Source organism: Chelonoidis abingdonii, chromosome 1 (assembly GCF_003597395.2).
Source record: "Chelonoidis abingdonii isolate Lonesome George chromosome 1, CheloAbing_2.0, whole genome shotgun sequence".
In the NCBI taxonomy this organism is placed as follows: domain Eukaryota; kingdom Metazoa; phylum Chordata; order Testudines; family Testudinidae; genus Chelonoidis; species Chelonoidis abingdonii.
The window spans coordinates 131,089,749-131,109,891 of NC_133769.1; the positions used below are offsets into that span (position 1 = coordinate 131,089,749).

Genomic DNA, 20,143 nt, shown 5'->3' on the forward strand with positions numbered 1-20,143 from the left:
GGGAGTTAATCAGCTGACATCACTCCCAGAGCTGTGCTGATGTCTCTCCCTACTTTGTGAAGGAATGCATGCTTTACCGTAAGTCCGCAGAGTTATTAACCACTGTGGTTAATTTCAGTTCCTTTCCAAACATGGAAAGGGTGGGGTGGGGATGGGGGAATATCACTACAGGCTAATGGCTAAGGACAAAAGTGATTTAAAGTCTCTCACACTCCAGGGGATGAGTGAATATTTTAGCAACTAATAACTTGGGAGAATGGGAAGGATTTGGCTGTCAGGAAAGAGAGTTAGCTGAGACTCTGCAACCAAGCCCAGTCTGACCTGCTTTCCCCCATCCCCGCCTCCCTAGGAATACACCTTCCTTCTGCCACTCACTTATCCTTGATGTTAGTTCCTGACATGTATCAAGCCTGGGAACTAGATGTAAGAACATGGTTCTCAACAGGAACTGAAGCCAAAGACACAGAGAAACTGTTGCAGGCCCCAAACAACTGTTTGGGGAAGTGAGGCTGATGTCAAGAAATGGTAGCTAGAGCTGTGATGCTCTAGACCTGCTGGGTTGGGCCTTGAAAGAGTCAGACAGTTTTGGGACTCGGTGGACTGGGCAGGAAAGCAGGAAGGGGTAGCCAGATAGCAGTGGGCTTGTTTGGCTCAAGAAAAAAAAGGAAGGATGCAGATGTATAGAAGGAGAAGAAAGAGTGGAATTGTGCAGAACACTGGTCCAGGCCATCCAGGATCCTATCTCTGGCAATAGCCAATAGCAAATGGTTCAGAAGAATATGCAAGAAGCCCCTTAGTGAGCAATTCTGGAATAACCTGCTGATGGGGAAGGTTCTTCATTACCCTCATCAATTAGTGGTTGGGCTGAGGGTTCAGTATTTCTTCTGAAAAAGATATGAAGCCTTATGGAACTGTGGCTGCTCTTACCATCTAGATAAATGCCTAGTCCCTTCCTGAAACCTGCTAAGATCCTAGACTGAAAGGTATCTCATACCCAGCAGTGAATTGCTGTCACGGAGTCACAGGCTCCGAAGGCGGCACGCAAGCTGATTTTCAGTGGCACACATACTGCCCAGGTCCTAGCCACCGGTCCAGGGGGCTCTGCATTTTAATTTAATTTTAAATTAAGCTTCTTAAGCATTTTAAAAACCTTATTTACTTCACATACAACAATAGTTTTGTTATATATTAAAGACTTATAAAAAGAGACCTAAAAATGTTAAAATATATTACTGGCACGTGAAACCTTAAATTAGAGTGAATAAATGATGATTCAGCACATCACTTCTGAAAAGTTGCCGACCCCTGACCTAGATACTTGTGCAACACATAGGGGAAACTGAGGCACACACATAGTATTCAGAGAAAACATTATGAACATTCCCACTTTGTCACAGTTCCATAGGCCAATTATACACTGGGTGTTGGGGGGGAAGAAAAAAAGAGTATTACCTTGTATCCATTTAAATTTGCTGCCCCCTCAGTTTCACTGAATGTCCTCTTGTTCTTGTATGAAGAGTGAGCAAAAACAGGAGCACTGATTTACCTTCTTTATGCTATTCATTATTTCATATTGCCGGGATCATGGCATCTCTTATTCATCTAGTATATAAATTATACAGTTACAATCTATTCAATCTTTTTCCATAAGGAAGTGTCTCTCTACCGGTAAACATTTTTGTTGTCCGCCTCTGAACCACTCTATTCCTGGTATATTCTGAGAATGAAATAGGTAGGCAGATTGCTGTATTTCAGATTAAGGTGTACCATTCATTTATATTATAACATAATATTTTCCATATGATGGTCTATCCTGGTTTTATGCACTTTAACATTGTGTCTGATATTTTTTTTAACTGCTGCTGCTCGCTGAGCAGAGGGTTTCATTTAAGTGTCTATAATGATTTCCAGGTCTTTTTGTTTGAGAGGTGACATTTAATCTAGAATCCTGCAAAGTGCAGACATATTTCAAATTATTTCTTTCAGTGTGCATTTGTCAACATGAAATTCCCTTTGCCATCATGCCACTTATTTCATGTACCATGTGCTAGATGAAAACGTGAAAGCAAGGCTGGAGTTAAGGCTGTGGGGTGCTGGGTTTGGGGTATTGTTTTTGTTGTTAGCAACAAAAAAGGAAAATAGAATGTCTGAAGTAACGTTTCAGGTATTCCGTATACAGATTCATTTTCCTCCAACCTCCTAGAATGTTGTCAGCCATGCCCTTGCTGGTATATAAGATGCTGACAAATGGAGAATGTTCAGACATCAATGATAAGGACCTCTATGTCAAATTGGACAAAATCCATCACATTTTGCCACACAGGAAGGACTTACAATTCCAAGTTCTCCAATTTGTTCCTGATGCAGAGCCGAAGGACACTTTTCCTAATGTGTGGGTAGCTTTGATTAGCTGCTCATGCTGCCGGTCATGGTCATGACTGATGAGCGCAGCTTTTCGAGTCTCAGGCTCATTAGAACATATCTTCGATCAACGATGGCCAACAAGAGACTGACATGGCTTGTTATTTTATCCCTTGAAAATGCCATTGGCCAGTCTTTGGATCTCTCGATGCTGTGCTTTAGTTTGTGAGGGCAAAGGCGAGAAAAGCAACCTTTTGAACTACAGGACTAGGGTTAATATCCTAAGGCTGTCACCTCTGTAACACTATTTAATACTGGTTGGTGCACAGTTCAATTTCTTGATGTTAACACGTTTCAGTTATTCTTCAAATTAAAAAGTTTCTATAAGCTTAGCAGAAACAATGTTTGTATTTACTTATAAATGAATACATGAATAAATACAGATTTACAGAAGCTAGCATGCAAATTTATCATCTTATTTGACAAGGATAAATCATGCATGCACATCATTCATCAAAGTCATGAAATGGGCTACAAATGCAATAAAAAAATAAGGTATTCAGAAGTTTAACAAATGCGAGGTGGGGGGGTACCATTTGGTCTAGGGTGGTCCTGCATGAAAGGACTCCATGCTTGTAAAATTAATCTGGATCTTTTATCAGAAGAACTATTGACAGAGATGCTGCAACTATAACTAGCATTCTAGCCATGTGCACACAGACTGACTTCCTGGTGCCTCCTCCAAACTCTTCTCGCCTGCACCCTGTGCTCCCCCCTACAAGTTCCATGCACATTACTATCTCTCTCCTTTTACCATTTTTTGCTGTTGTGCTTTTTTGTGCTAGCATTTGCTGATGTGCAGGGACTGGAGATTACTAGTACAAAGCGCACTATAGGGTCATGGCCTTTACCACCAGCCTATTGGCCTCATATTCCTTCAAGTGTGCAGGTCTTTAAAACAGTCTCCTATTTCTTGTTTGTGTTGGTGGTGGTGGAGGACTTGCTTCCACTCTACTTCTGCCTTCACTCTATTGGGTAGCATTCTGTAGTTCATAGACCTTGTTTCTTCTGACTATCCGACACCAGGCCATCTGATCGCTGAAGCTTTTGCCATGTCTTCCTGGGTCCTGGCCTTCCTGTCTCTCTGGGTATGGCAGCTGTCTGCTACTACTCTGCAGTTTTCTTCGGTTATGTCTCTACCACTGTCCTGAGTCTATAGCTGCCTCACGTAGCCTGTGTTCCACTGCAGCTTAGATTGTTGCCTTTTGCCATTACTTTGTATGGATATTTGATGGCTGGACCCAGACCTGCTCCCCTGTGTGCATAGTGGCCTCAGGTCCTTGGCTCCTTTAACCCTTAGCTTGGTGTTCTCTTAACTATCTCTGTGTTCTGTCCATCATTCCTCTAGCTGGTCTGCATCAGACCCTCATGGAAGCACAGTCTTGAGTCTCGGGCCCATCTTTGCCTGTGCTGGGCCCTTGGGATGGAGTATTGCAATGGTCCCATATTTCCAGATCGCCATCCCTTTCTGTCTGTTAGTCTCTTGGCTGTCTTTGCTGCCAACTCTGCCTTCCTATTGCTTTGTGGGCACTCAGAGGAAGCTGTCTTCTTCTCAAATTCCCATTTGGTCCTAAATCATTTGAATCTTGCTGCAATGTTCCGTGGCCCATTGTCTGAGGGTAGCCTGTCGGGTATGTTGGACCTTGCAGAATTTGCCTTCACTTTCCTGAGCACAGTTCTTGCCCTCTAGCTAGTCCACCTCCCAGAAACTGGAGTAGAAATCTACTGAGCACAAGCCATTTTGAAGCATCATGAAAAAGCCATTCCTGAGTGCGTCCAAGTGACTACAGCACATGTTGAGACTCCAGAGCTATGACATGCAGACAAGCTCCTACTTAAGAAAGTCACTACTGCTGGCAGATGCACTTGAGCAGGGCCTGCCTTCCAGATTACAACACAAGTGGCTCTGTAGAACAAGAGAGAGAGTCTACCAACAGTTCTGCAATAGCTCCATATCTCTTACAGGAGGCTCGAGGGAAGCTGACAAGCGCTGAGCAGGATGAGGTGCTACAGGCACCAAAACAGTTCATACTCCAGGTTTGGCCAGATCTCAATGAGCAAGTCACAGAAGGTTGCCCCCTACTATCAGGCGAGACATGTCCTGTGTGTACAAGATGGGATTTTATTTAAAGGAGACCAAGATGTAATCTCAGCAGATTCCAGACCTGAGATCATAAGATGGGTACACATTTCACATCTGGGTTTAGAAGAATGCCTGAGATGAGCTGGGGCGTGTATCTTCTGGCCAGGTGTGAATGCCCAGTTGAGCACAGACAAGGATCAGCATAAGGTGAGCCAAAGAGTATAGTGCCCAACAACAGAGAGAGAGAGAAACTCTACAACCTTATGAAATGCCAACCCGCCCCGGGAAAAGGTCGTCTTCACTTTTAATGATGGGATCAATATGATCACGTCTACCTTGTGCCCAAGGGTGAACTGATAGAATTATTCCTGTCCAAGGAGCCCCTGCTAGCTCCTTTTCTATCTGAGTTGATCCCATTTCTGTGTCCGGCAGGGATCTAGTAGCACATGCTATGGGCTGCTGGCTTTGCATCAGTGCTGCTCCTTCTGAGGCATCACTCTGTAGCTGTAGCTGCACCACAGGGTTGTAAAACATTAGGACTGGTGCTGCACTGTGTTCCCTGTAAGTTGCATGGCTGGGCGGCCACCCAAGAGAGATTCAAGTGCCATGCAGTTGATTAGCAGAGCACGCACAGTCATCCAGCAGCATTTGTATAGGTGCTCCTCCCCCTGCTGCTTTGCAGCCGCGTTGCTCCTGCAGCTGCTCCCAGGACCCTCCTGCTGGCTGTCCAGAGTCGGGGAACGGGGGGCTGATGTCAAGGTGTCCCCCTTCCCCTGCACCCCATCTCTGCAGAGCAGGGGAGAGGGGACAGCCTGGCTCAGGACTCAGAGCTGCTGCAGTCTGAGGACAGAACAACTCAGGGGCAGTGAGTGCCTTTCTTAAAGAGATAGTATGTGGTCTCCGAGACTCACACGGTCTCTGTCTCAGGCCTGGTCTACACTACGCGTTTAAATCGATTTAAAGAGCGTTAAATCGATTTAACGCTGTACCCGTCCACACTACAACACCCTTTATATCGATATAAAGGGCTCTTTAAATCGATTTTGTACTCCACCCCGACGAGAAGAGTAGTGCTAAATTCGATATTAACATATCGGATTACGGTTAGTGTGGACGGAAATCGACGTTATTGGCCTCCGGGCAGTATCCCACAGTGCACCACTGACTGCTCTGGACAGCAATCTGAACTCGGATGCAGCGGACAGGTAAACAGGAAAGCCCCGCGAACTTTTGAATTACATTTCCTGTTTGCCCAGCGTGGAGCTCTGATCAGCACGGGTGTGCGATGCAGTCTGAAATCCAAAAAGAGCTCCAGCATGTGACCGTACAGGAGATACTAGATCTGATCGCTGTATGGGAGACAAATCTGTTGTATCAGAGCTCCGTTACAGAACACGAAATGCCAAAGCGTTTGAAAAAATCTCCAGGATACACAGCGCTGCGTGACAAGCGTAACGGGAAGCCAGAGACTCAAATGGACGCTCATGGATGGAGGGGGTACTGAGGACTCCAGCTATTCCCACAGTCCACAGCAGTCTCTGAAAAGTAATTTGCATTTCTTGGATGAGCTCCAATGTCTGTAGGTTCAAACACAGTGTCTGGGTGGTTCAGGGAACAGCTCCTCAGTTTCTTCCCCCCCCCACCATCGTAAAGAAAAGGGAAAGAAATCATTCTTGACTACTTTCAATGTCACCCTATGTGTACTGAATGCTGCTGGTAGACGCGATGCTGCAGCAGTGAAGAGCAGTATCCGCTCCTCTCCCTCTCCCCCTCCCCGGTGGTAGACGGTGCAATAGGACTGTAAGCGTCCTCATGAATATCTAACATGTTGACATCAAGGCCAACACTTGCTGGTTACTCCAGTAGATAGGACAGACGGCTAATAACAGCTTCATCATAGCAACTGGGACCTTCAGGCCCCTCCCTTTCCTGTGTAAAGAAAAGATTCTGTACTGCCTGGACTGTCATAGCAAGCAGATGCTGGGCTCCTCTCCCTCACACTGCTTAATGTCCTGCCTGGACTATCATCGCGCCAGGAGGCTGCCTTCCCCTCATTTTATGTCACTAAACACTCAGTGTTCTTATTCCTGCATTCTTTATTACTTCATGACACAAATGGGCAGGACACTGCCATGTATCCCAGGAAGGTTGGGGGAGAAGGAAGCAACAGGTGGGGTGTTGCAGGGGCACCCCTGTGAATACTGACACGGAGCAGCTGTTCTCTCTGATACACTGGTCCTCTAATACACTTGCCCCTTATTCTAGGCAGGACTGACTCTATTTTTAGAAACCATAAGGGAGGGATTGACTCAGTCCCAAGTGAGTCAATCCCAATTTTGTTTTGTGTTGCGCCCCCAGCGATTTCAAGCCAGGGCACTCATGATAGCAGCGGACAGTACAGAAGAGGAGAGATAACCGTCATCTCATTGCCAGTTTTCTCCGGCAGTAGATGGATACAGAACGACCGGTAACCATCTCCGCTATCATTGCAAAAGCAAGTGAATGTGCTGTTGTAGCGCTGGAGTATCGCCTCTCTGTCCGTGGCATCAGTACACATACGGTGCCAGAAAAAAAAAAGACTGACGCGGCTCCATGGTTGCCGTGCTATGGGTCTGCCAGGGCAATCCAGGGAAAAACGGCGCGAAAGGATTGTCAGCTGATGTTTTGCCAGAGGGTTACCCAGAACCATCACGACAATAATGATTCAACCCAGAATTCCAAGGGGCGGGGGAGACTGCGGAACTATGGATAGCTACGGAAGAGCTACCCACAATGCAACGCTTCAGAAAATCGACGTTAGCCTCGGACCATGGACGCACAACGCCGAATTACTGTGCTAGTGTGGCACATGATCGAATTTATATCAGCTTTTATAAAACCGATTTTAGCTAATTCGATGTTATCCCGTAGTGTAGACGTGGCCTCACACTCACTCTCTCTCTGCCCCTTCCCTGGGCTCAGGACAGAGCAGGAGAACTTTCAGTGAGTGCCTTAAGGAGATAGCGCATGGCATTTCTCAGACACTTCCCCAACAGCCAGTGCACACACTGTCTCTGTGTCACACACACACACACACACACACACACACACTCTCTGTCTCTTTCACACTCACCTCCCAACACATACTTGTATTGTTGTTGTTACTTCTTGGTACTTCCTGCAATGCACATATATTCTCTGTAATTTTATTCTTTCAAAGTGTATTATTTTAGGGCTTTGACTGGTCTATGCATTTCATAATTTTTATTTCTCTTACACTTAAATTTAATTCTTCGAGTAGTGAGTTTGAAAATGCCTAACCTTTCCTGGAGTAATTATCCTTATGGTAACTTTTTAAAAATATATTATAGCTAGGTTTTTTGTTTCTACTGGTAGCGCACACAGGGGTGGCTCTAGCTTTTTTGCTGCTCCAAGCATGGCAGGCAGGCTGCCTTCAGCGACTTGCATGCAGGAGGTCCCTGGTCCTGCGAATTTGGTAGCGCGCCTGTGGGAGGTTCCACCGGTCCCGCGGCTTTGGTGTACCTGCCACCGAATTGCCACTGAATCCACAGGACCGGCAGACCTCCCGCAGGCGCGCCGCCAAAGGCTGTCTGACTGCTGCCCTCGCAGGGACCAACAGGGCACCCCCTGCGGCCTGCCGCCCCAGGCACGAGCTTGGAGCACTGGTGTCCAGAGCTGCTGCTAGGCGCACATACACACACATTTCTGTGCACATAACAAAATGTATTCTGCGCATGGATGGAAAAAATGAGAGGGAACACTGGTGCTGCACTTATAACTTTCTTTACTCTTTCAAATGCCTTTTTTTGGGTGTCTGACTATTCCTAGTCAGTGTTACTGGGTGTGAACTGTTCCAAGGGTTCACAGGTGTCTGATTAGAGTGTGTAGAATCTGGAAAGAGATTTATAAATTTCTGAACTCCCTTCACGTCCTTTGTTCTGGGCATTTCCCTAAAGACTTGCAAGTTCTCAGGGTCCAGCTGGAATCCCTCAGAAGTCAACAGATGTCTGACACAGGGGACCTCAGTTCATCTCTACTGCAGTTTGTCTGCATTCAGCCTAGTATTCTGCTCACAGCTCCCAAGAGTTGCCAAAGCTTGGTCCTGTATTGTTTCTTTTTTGACATCTTTCTCCTACAATAACTATGCCCTTAGCTACAGTTCTGATGCCTGGGAATCCCTCTTGTGCCTGGTGGAACACCGCTGGGGCCGGACTGATGCTTAGAGGCATTCATATCCAGTTGTTCTGCCAAAAGATGTGACAAAGGTTGTCAAATGGCTGGATGGCTCATCTTGCTCAATATGCCAGACTCCATTCTTGACATCACAAACAGCGACCACTGTTGCCCTGGATACACTGAGTAGTACGTTCTTAATCAGTGGTACTGGTTAATGACTTATTATCAATGCTCTGTTCGGTGTCTTTTGGTCTATGAGGGTTGTTCAGGTTATGTGCAGGTTTTCCCAGCACTATTATGCTTCTGATCCATTCTACACTAGTTTCCAGGGTTGTAATGACATCTCTTCTTTGCAGACTTGCCAGTTCCTTCTTCAGCAATTCCAGCAGGGCTAATGGAACTCTACATTCTGGTAGGCTCACAGGCTGCGTGTAGGGGGCCACTTCTAACTTCACTTGCCCTCTAGGTGTCCATTTCCTCAAAATATGTCCTTATATTCTGGACATGGCCCATGGTGACTGTTCTCCCTTCTCTCACATTCAGGATATTGTGGTACCGTATTGCTATCAAATGTATAGGTTGCATTGCTCTGCTGCCTACTATAAAATCCAAGTGATAATGTCTCCTGTTTCATGGGTTTCTTACTGACAACTTCATTTGCCCGCTGGCCTCAGAATGGTTTTATTGTACATCACCAGCACCTGGTCATGTTTCTGCAGTCTAATATTGCTAATTATCAGTATTTTCTGGGACTGCATTGCAGCTGACTCCACAATCCATCTGGGACTGAACTGGCTGTTGATCTAATAGCATAGTTACAAATATGCTATTTGAATGCCTGGCAGCCTTCTTTAGCAGTGCATGTATAATAAGCATCTCCAGATCTAACAGCTCACTGCAGATATCCTGGTCTTCACTGGAAAGCTTTACATCCTCAATCATTGTGTGAACTGCTGCTTGTTTCTTTGCGGGGTAGCTGCAACACTGGAACATAAGTACTACTACCCATAAGATGGGCATTCCTCTTCCTGCCTTTTGTGTTGCTTTCAACAGTGTATACACTGTATCATAATGCCTGTATTCTCAGTCAGTCTCTGCCCTGCTTCTTGGGTTCCTTTAGCTTGAGCCTATGTTCTTGTTCTGCATGATCAGCTGTTTTGGTTTTGATGCAGTTCAGCTGCCCTTAGCATTTGGAGGTATTTCTCTAGGGTGAGTTCTGTTCCTCTCAACAATCTCTCCTGTAAGATAAAAGTCACAAAGTCCATAAACAATTCTCTCTCTAATTAGGGAATCTTTAATGTCTCCAATGTTACATGTGGATGGAAGAGTCCTCAGCTCTATAATGAAAGTATCCCTTCTTCTGCTTTTTGGTTTTGGGTAAAAATATCAGTTTTTGTTACAGTCTCATTCTTTCTGGGGACACAGAACTCATGAAATACTTTTGTCAGCCATTCCAGTGTTTTGGGCATTATTCCTGGTAACAGAGTCTCACTTATTGTCCTTTTTTTGCCAACGAGATAGTACAAAAGATTTACCTTTGTTTTCTCTTATCTCCCTTGGTCAGCTCTGTATATAGATTTGATTCTTGCTGCCATGCACATGGAAGGTTTTTTGTCTGAAAATCCAGCATTCCCAGTATTGGAGTCTCTCCATGCTGCTTTTTGCTCTGTTTCTAGGTGTTGTTTTGTTTGTTGCCACACTGTCCCTTGCTGTGGATCTCACTAGACTGACTGCCACCACCATCTTCCATGGTGCTGTATGCTAGGTAATAACATGAAAGGATTTGTAAAACAGCTCTTTATTAAGAGAACTATTTTCAGAGATGTTGTATCTGAAGTTAGCATTCTAGCCATGCGCACAAAGACTGACTTCTTGGTGCTTCCTCCAAGCTCTTCCCTCCCACAACCTGTGCTCCTCCCTTCAGGTTCCATGATGGTTGGCACACTGCACATTCATCTAGTTTTGTTTGGACCCTCTGAAGTCTTCATTAACCTCAAACATTTTATGTCACCTTCAGGTTTAGCCAACTATCCATTCATCTCCTTTGATACCTGTATTAAACAACTCCTGGGGCCAGTGTGGAAAGTTGGGAGGCACCCCAGTGTTAGCCTTTTGGCCATGTTGTAAGCTGACCATTTACTTCTACTCTTTTTTCCCTGCATCTTTGCCAGTCTTTAACTGATGACAGTACTTCAGCCACTCCCCTCATGAACTGCCCATTTTGCAAGGGATTTTGTCAAAACTTTTGCAAATATCCACATACATTACACAAACCAGGCCTCTCTTACCCACTACTTTTTTGACATGCTCAAAAAAATTGAGTAGATTAAAAAGGCAGGATTTTCCTTTACAGAAACCATGCAGCCCTGGGAGGATTAAAACTGTGCACATGATAGTTAACCCCACTTAATAGCAGCTAAGCTAATGGAACACTGTTTCCATGCACCAAACCATTTTGCATTAATCCAATGCAATCCTGCCTGCTTAACGTTAACTGACAAGCTGTTTCCTGTCAGCTGAAAATCACAGATTTCTTGCTCACAGAGAACTTAGTGTCAATTATTGCATGTGGTGATGCAATGGCTTTTTTTTCCAGCCTAATTGCATGGTTTATGTAGAACAATGATGGGAATTAATGACACGGGCAGGTTGGGATGGCTATTTCACTTACTAGCATTACAGAGAGGTCTTTTTTTTTAAATGCTTTCTGCTTTGTTGATATTAATGTGCAGCTCGGTGAAGGTGAGCTCACTTATGGGAAAATCCTGGATAATATAAAAATGCTGCCACAAACTTAATATTAACATTAAGCTGATGCCTGTATCAAAAGGAAAGGATTAATAAAAAAAAATAAGTTAAGGCTCTGATCCTCAGGAACAGGCAAGCACCAGTCAGTGCCGGACCAAAGGAGAAGAAAGCAAACATGGCCTGTGTCACCTTAACACCAGTTCAGCTCCAGCACACTTAGAGCAGCCTCAGGGTTACTTGGATGGGTTGGTAATAACCCCTCAAGGGTTTGGCCAAGTGGGGATCAGCTGTTGTGCGGCAGCAGCCTGGCAAGACTCTTGCTTGTGACCACCCCCCTCAACAGGCCTCCTACCCCCGGGGCTGTGAATGGAGATAGTGAAGCACTACAACAGAGGTCCACCGGTGCAGTGTAGCTGGGTTTTAGCAGGGACTAGGATCTAGCCACTAGAAATGGAAATGTGTCTTCTTAGATTACAATGGGAATGTGTAGGCAGGCCTGTGTGGCTATGCTGGCAGCTAAATTTTCCCTCAGTTGCGCTGAGGTAAATGTGGGATCAATCCATTGGCCACCCTAGGTTTATAGCTGGGTACCTGAGTGTGCATTTGGGCCCTGTGATTGAGAACAAATAAACAGCATATGACCAAACAGATAAATTACTACATCACTTCCATTTTTCATTTCAGCTAAGTGACATGGTGTTTTCACAGATACAAGCAATGCACACACAACAAACTGGTAGGCTCCAGCTTGGCCTTGCCCTCCAGATGCACAGCATTAAGTCTTGCCTTTTACATGTGGATTGAAAAGTTCGTTTAAGAGAATATTCTAATCTAAAGCACATACTATGCCAGCCGCAGTAGGATCATGCTGTTGTAACTCAGGGTTTCATAGACTTGGCAAACTTTACCTCCCACCAAAACATCTTGGGCCAGACTCCTTAGAACCAGTGAAGTTACCCAGCATACAGCACTTTAACTGCAGTAGGGAATCACACCCATGTTTGGATATACTGCATTGTTTTGTGGAGGATTTGCATAGCAAAGTCACTGTGACTGACATCTGCTGCCTGATTTTAAACCAAATGAACAGCTACTTTCAAAGGCTGTCAGAGGCCGACTGTTTTCCTTTTGTCACAGACTTCTCTGCTCTGCACATCCAGGCCTTCTTGTCATCGTCCGTCACCTTGTGCAGCCACCACTGTGACTCACACGGCTTGCCACACACTTGATTGCAGACAGTGCAGTAACTCATTGAACTGCCCTCTCCATTACCAGCCATTCAACAGCTCTGAGCAATGGAACCTGAATCGTTCACAACTTGTGGCTCACGTTCATCCCTGGTGTATCTCCACTGACGTCACACCACTGACGAATTCAGGCCTCTGCTTCTGAGTATGTCACAAGCTAGTGCAGGGAGTACGTGCTGCGGGTTTACTAAAACCTCTGGCTGAACTAAAAACCACAAAGCACCTCTCCTAGGTGATAACTTACAAAGCAAAGGTCACAAAGGCAACTGAATGAAATCACAACCTGCAGGATCACGGACAGGGTCACCAGTGGGGCTTACCACATGTGTCATAAATAGATAGCTAAGGGTTAATGTTTCTTTTACCTGTAAAGGGTTAACAAAGGGGACCAAACACCCGACAAGAGGACCAATCAGGAAACCGGATTTTTTAAAAGCTTAAGGGAGGGAATTTGTGGGTCTTCTTTGTCTTGGCGTCTGTGTCTTTTGTCTGTCTCTCAGCTATGAGAAGGTTCTTTCTATCTTCTAATCTTCTGTTTCCAACTTGTAAGTACAGGTAGAAAACAATATAGGCTTTTATGTTGTTTTGGGTGTATTACATGTGCCATGTCCCGCCCTAGAAGCAGCTGCATTGCAATGCAGGATGAGTAATCCCCAGGCAACATCGTTAGGTGGCTGTTACTCAGCTGACCCTCCCAGAGTGACAGCATCTCAACACCAGGCGAATCATCCCTGTGCTGCATTGTGTGCAGCTGTTCCCTGCTAGCTCACCCAGAGGCAGCTGCATCTCCAGCCTTGAGTTAAATGTATTGTCCTCCAAAACATGCTTTGCTGTCCTTTTTCTCCAAGGTTGTGGAGTGGCCTAATTTACCGCTTGCTATGAGCACAATCAAGTCACGTTGGAGGCTAGAAACTTGGAATCCTTTTTTTTTTTTTTTTTTTTTAAAAGGCTTCCAATTTATATAAGAGTGACTGAAAGGATCAAACAGCCATCCCACCCACACCTGCTGGTGGACCGCCCTGAGAGGATTGCTGGTTGTACTTGTGTGTAACTTGCTGGAATGTTTAATTGTATCTCTTTTGAATAAGTTGTTTATTTCATTTTTTCTTTTTGAGCAATTGATCCTGATTATTGTCATCTTGATCACAGAGAAATTTTGATGTCCTTTTTCTTCTTTTTTTTATTAAGTTTTCTTTTTAGACTTGTTGAGTTTCTCTCTGGGTAGGTCTAAGGAACAAGGGGAGGGAATTCTTTGTGTTAGATTCATGAGGATAAGCTCTGCAGCACCAGGGAATTGGTGGAGGGGGAGAAAAGAGAGATAGAATCCTTTCTGTTTCCTTGTATTTGGGTTTGTCTTCTTTGTGGAATAGAGAGATTATGCTTCTTGGTATGTTGATGTAAAGAGATTGCATCAGTACTCTCAGGTTAGCCCAGAAGGAAAGTTCTGGGTGGAGAGGAGGGAAGGAAGTGTGAGTATTTCCTTTGCGGTAAAGGAACTCCTCAGAGCTTCTTGGGTCTTGGGGTCCCTCCAGGGAAAGTTGGGGGACCAGAGCGAGACAGGCGCTGTAATTCCTGTCTGGTGGCAGCGAGATAAGATCCAAGCTGGTAATTAAGCTTGGAGGTTCATGCTAAGCACCCAGATTTTGGATGCTAAGGTCCAGATTTGGGAGAAAGGCTTATGATATGGTCACCAGTGGGGCTTACCACATGGACTATAGGCATGTGGCCAGAACCACACTGGGAAAGACAATCTGGTATTTATGCAGACAAAAGCTTCAGTCTCAAACCCTCACATGCTCCCCAGGAAGCATCACAGCCAGTTCACTCAGGAGCCCCCGTCCCGCCCCACACCCAGTGTCAGAACAAACTGGCACCTAGAATCAGCAGACTGCACACTTGTGAAGGAAGTGCCTCAACTCCTTAGTACTGCTGGAGCAGCACAAAGTGAGCGACCATACGTCATTCCTGTTGCTATGACATTGCCTTCTTACCTGCTAAGGTCTCCAGACAGCCACCCCAGTGTTATTTCCCCATGTTTGGCTTTCTTGGAAGAATACATATTTATTTTAATGACACCAGATGTATTAAGCATAATCATTTCAATACGATTGTACTCCAACAGCTCATTCATTTCAAAATGTCAGAATTTACATCAGACACTATTTATGAAAAGAAACAGGGATTTATGGTGGGTTATTTCCAGCTGCACAGCTACAGGTGCCATGCTCTGTGAAATGTGCTAAGGATGAAATGACACTGAGAAACACTAGCTAGTGGAAGGATGTAACTAAGATCATGGGTAATTGTTTGTGAGAACGGCACCGTGGGGCTGAACAACAATATTTCATGTCACATGCTTACTCTTAAAGTTACTGAGTAGTTAAAAAGTCCAGTTTGGCAATTAGTTGAAAAGCTCTCGGTAACCTCAGTATGGTATGGTCTTCAGTTAAAACAAGAAAGCTGTTAATACACTAAACTCAGGAATGGCACCAAAGAGATTTTTGCAAAAATACCTGCCTTCTAAAAAGGTTACTGAATGTTTAAATAGCTGGTGTGGTGTCTAGAAAGCATGGGAGCTGTATTGTCCCCAAAACACTCCACATGAATGCAAATTTATATTTTTTGTAAACATTTTAAAAGAATGATAGGCCAGACCCTCATCCCCCTACCCCTGATCATGCTGGTGGGGAAGAAAACTACATCTAAGTTTCAGGCCTGCTCTCAGTCAGCTAGAGCAGACTGCCAGTTGGAGATCCTGGAGGGCTGTGCTCTCTATCCATGCCCTTCCATCTCCCGGCCATGCCACTAGCCCAGCCAGGAAGTTCCCCTACCCTTGGAATGGGGGGAAGGAGGCATAGTGTGGCACCAATTCTTGCCTTCATCACACAGGAGATTCCCCAGTGCCAGAGGACCACCTAGCTGCTGTCCATAAAGCCGGACAGCTGGCATTGTGTGCTGCGTACCCTCACAACTCTTCTGGGACCGCTACCTAAGAAAAGAATGATCATGGGAAAACCCGGCCAGATAGCAACCCTAAATGAGGGGCGAGGATATGGGATTGGTTTGGAGTGCAATACCTATACAGGCCAGCACAAGGCTATGTCCACTTTAGACACACTTAAGTCATGTTTGACCAGTACAAATGATACAAAGGTATTTAAAAGACAATTTGGGTTCTTTCTGGATGGGATGAAAGGCACTCACTCCATTATTAGTCACTATCATTTGTTCTACTTCTGCTGTCCCAAAATATAGGGCCTGACCACTTGGGGAGAGTCCAAGGACTGATGCAGGGCAAAGAGATATGGACAGAACTTTCAATTTTCGTCCAGAATCTTGGTTTTCATTTTTTTTTTTTAATTAAATCACTAGTGGTTACGGTTGCAAACCAAACCCTCAAGATGAGTGCAGTCAATGCAGCAATGCATACCTGAGTTTACAGAGAGCCTGAACCAATGCTTGCAAGGTGTGAACTGCCTCCATTCATTTCAATGCATGATAACTCAGATGCAATGTGATTTATCTTATGTGCAACAGTCGGCCTATGGACCAACCAAGATCCAGTACCACATTGTACTATGCACTGTACAAACAGAAACTAGTAGCTAGTCGCTGCCCTGAAAAAGTTCAGCCCTGTGAACCATTTCACTGCTCATCAACAGCACGTACGAATGGAGAGGAAGTGTCATATTATCAAGATCTACACAATCTACTCTAGACCCACATCAACAGGCTCATCCATCCCACTAACAGACTGCAGGTCACATTAATGTGGCAACTTACCATTACAATTAATCCGTGTTCTGATATACTATTGTCAATTTGGAAAGTGGTGTTTCCTTTCAGTTTTAACTAACAACATCGCAGGTTGCCATTTCTTAACTCGCAAACATTTAAAGACACGTTTCATTACGGTTCTAAAGTTCTGGATAGGCCTTTAATGAAAGGTTTGCAGGGGTCATGCAGTTGGTTTCAAATTTTAACGGAAGGGGCTCAGCTTTCTAAAGTCTGAGCAGCAGCAAAAGCTAATAATGCTATTCCCACAGTTGTGCTGAGGTGAGTCACTGATCCAGTGGTGCAAGCAAGCAGCTTGTGCTAGGGCTAAAGCTATGGAAAGTTTTTGTTAAATCAAAGCAGCCATATTAAATCCAGCTCAAAATCAACATTTGCTCAATGGAAAAATTGACAAAGCTGGTAAAAAACAAATACTTTCTTCCAAACTTGGGTTTCATATAAGAGTAATATTAATAAAAAAAATCCCAAATCCAAGACAAAATGTATGAACCAAATGGCTTGACAGAAGTGGCTTTTACATTATTTTCTGCTTCTTGGCTCCATTTCTGTTTCTAAGCTAAAAATGATAGTATCCTTTTAAGTGCACTGTTGTCATGATAGTCACCACATCCACATTATTAACAGTGGTTGTGGTCTATAATTGTGTAGTGGTAACTTCTAAAATTGTCTGACTCAGTTCACCAGAGAAATCACAGCCCACACACAGTCAAAAATAAGAAGGCAAAGTTTTTTTTTTAATAAAGAAAATAAGGCAAGTCTCCTGAAAATAGTTCTTTTTAGCTTCAAACACCCACTTTTCTAGACATTACATAGGTTTTTCAGTGTAAACCAGTATTTAGCTTCAGTTCCTAGTCCTGTGTAATGCACTCACAAGTAGTCCTGTTGAAGCCTATGGAACTATTCCCATGAGTAAGAGCTACTCCTGTCAGTGGAATGGCAAGGTTTGGCTCTTGGTGATTGCTGGTTTTATGGCCCAAGTTTGCACAACTGCTACCACAACCTAAAGGCTCACTTGATATTTAGAAAACCACTGAGCCTGCTTATCCTCTCACTGAGACCAGTGTAACTCCATGGTCTTCAATGGAGAGATTTACAACGTACAAAAGTATGTGAAAGCAGAATCAAACCTATTGAAGAAAAATACATTGTGTGAAATCTTGGCCCCACTGAAGTCAATGGGAATTTTGCCACTGAGTTCAGTGGAGCCAGGATTTCACCCAAGGACTTTGGCCCAGATCCTCAGAGATATCTAGGCACTTAGCTTCCATGGATTTAATGGGAGTCAAGTGCCTAAACACATTTTAAGCCCAGAGGGTAACAGGCTGTACATACTCAGCCACTGTGTTGACTTTTCTGACTGAAGTTTAAGCAACTTTTAGGAACTTTTTCAATAATAGCTCCATTTCTCTCTGCAAACTTTCATTTTCTAACTGTGGTTGGATTACTCAAGAGAGCTATTTGACATGCTGGAGCATCGCTTCTCCTGGCAAACCAGGGAAATGGCATTCTTTCCAGAAGAAAATACTCTGATCATTTTTAATGAAAGATTGTGTCTCATTATGCCTGAAGATACATTACCTACTAGTTTAATTTTTGTTGCTGTTTTCCAGGATGCATTTTAGCAGTCCAAAGGGAGAGATCTTCAAAGTGAAAAATCAGCTCTGCAGCAGGGCCCAGACGAGCACCCTCCTGTTAGTGAAGGAGATGAGGTTTTTATCTTTGTAAGAGAGTCAGACAGCTGAGGTGTTGGTTTTTGTTTGGTTAAACAGTGGCATTTTGATTTAGGCTTTGATGGAAAGCAAGTGACATCAACATTCAGATACTAGCTGTATAACAAGGAAAAAGATTCATTCTTTTGAGCAGAATTCTGTTTTAGAAGTTATTCAGTGATTCCTTAAAGTAGTTGATTGCCTTTGATAAGTAATACGATACCTCAATCTGCCCTATTCCCCATGGACACTAAGTATAGGACATTGTATACTGAAATAAACTTAGTAAGGGTCTGATTTAAAGCCCTTTAAAGTTAATTGGCATCTCTCAACTTACTTCACTGGGCTTTGGACCAGGCACATACTTCCCCATGACAAAACTGGAAAGTTTTTAAGGGTGACCATTGTAGATCAATCTATTCCCCGCCCCCGCCCCCACCCCCAGGGTACTTCAAACCACTAAGCAAAATGTTCTTTTACCCAACCATGTCATTTTACACCCTGACAGGCAATTAAAATGCAAATTAAAAATGGTAATTAGAATAGTTTCAACATCTATTCTAATGTATGAGATTAAAAAGATGGGCACTGAGTATAGGGTACAGAGAAAGATGCATTGTTCCTGAGGCAAAATCAACTTTCCCTTCATGTGCTAGCTTGAGCAGAAAGAGCGGCTACTTTCTGAGAAACTCATTTCAACAGAAAGAACATCAAATTTGTGGGCCTGATTCCAATCTCATATACATTGGAGTAAACCCATCAAAGTCAATGGAGTTACAGTACATCGATGTTTTAATGAGATCAGAATCAAGCCCCATAAACATATTTTCACTGAAAGTGGGTGTGGAAGAATATTTACAGCACAATGAGTATTGTGTTAACCTACTTTTTCATAGTTTTTTTTTTTTATTGTAACCAAGCTCTAAGTGTGGTAATAAGACAGATACTAGCTAAAGCAAAACTCAAAACACCTTGGACTGCAGCCATTGGATATATGATCCTTATAGCTGAAGGAGCAAGGTATAGAAATCCTGTCAGACCTTAACCTCCAGAACTGACAATGCTCCATCTAAACAAGAAAGGAAGAGGCCACTGACAGCTATACAGAAATGACACAAGACTGAAAGTTCAAGACAGAGTGTAAGACTTTAAAACCAGCAGGAACCAGAGACTATTGATATCACTGTCAATATCACAAAGTAGAGGTCCTTGACACATGACTGAATTCAATTTTGGTGTAACACTACTGAATTCCAAGGAGTCATGTCAGAGATGAATTTCGCCAGCCTGAAGGTAAGCAGTGAATCTCTCTCTGGATGTATTTTTCACACCAAAGTGAGATGGCCAGTGTTGTCAGTCATCAGAGGAGGTGCCACTTCCTCAAGTAACAGCAATGAAAAATAGGCATTTCTTTGAGTAGCCTTATGGCAGCTCATTCCTTAAAAGGAAACACCCTAATGGCATAATCCCCACCTATACTCACATGAGGCTGTTCCCTGTCACCCTTTACTCAGTGCTGTGACCACTACACACAAGCTAGCCCTCTGTTGCTCTACAAAAAAGGGAAGAAGTGACTGGGAAGGCAGTTGCAAGAGATGCAAGATGCCAAAAATCCCCTGCTCGCCCTTAAACTGAGGCAGATTAACTAATCCTGGCTGTAAAACCCAGATACCCTCTTTACAGGCAAATAGTTTTCCATTTAGAAATATAATTTTCATATGGCATTGCCAACGGTGTCAGCCTCTGTACACACGGAGGTGTGCACACTCAGTTCAGTGGAGCTTTCCAGCAGCAACATAAATTAATGCTTTAAAAAAAGGCAAACATATTTGCCTTTTACATTGTAAAAGTAAGTGGTCTGGTTCACTCCCTCACAAACCTGGCTTTAAAAATCAGAGAACTCTGCAATGGGCCAGCCAAGGCTGCAGTTCCATAGTGCTGGTTGGCTGGAAATCATGGAGTGC

At 44.1% G+C, this 20,143-nt stretch overlaps 1 protein-coding gene across 1 annotated transcript in view; it reads left to right on the top strand.

Moving 5' to 3' along the window:
* MPPED1 (metallophosphoesterase domain containing 1) overlaps positions 1–18,155 on the top strand; it is a 100,498-nt gene extending 82,343 nt beyond the window's left edge. The window contains exon 7 of the mRNA XM_075061764.1: positions 18,081–18,155. Within this exon, the coding sequence (XP_074917865.1) occupies positions 18,081–18,121 (41 nt within the window). The 3' untranslated portion in view covers positions 18,122–18,155. The remainder of the gene's footprint in view (positions 1–18,080) is intronic.
* Positions 18,156–20,143: the final 1,988 nt, after the last annotated feature.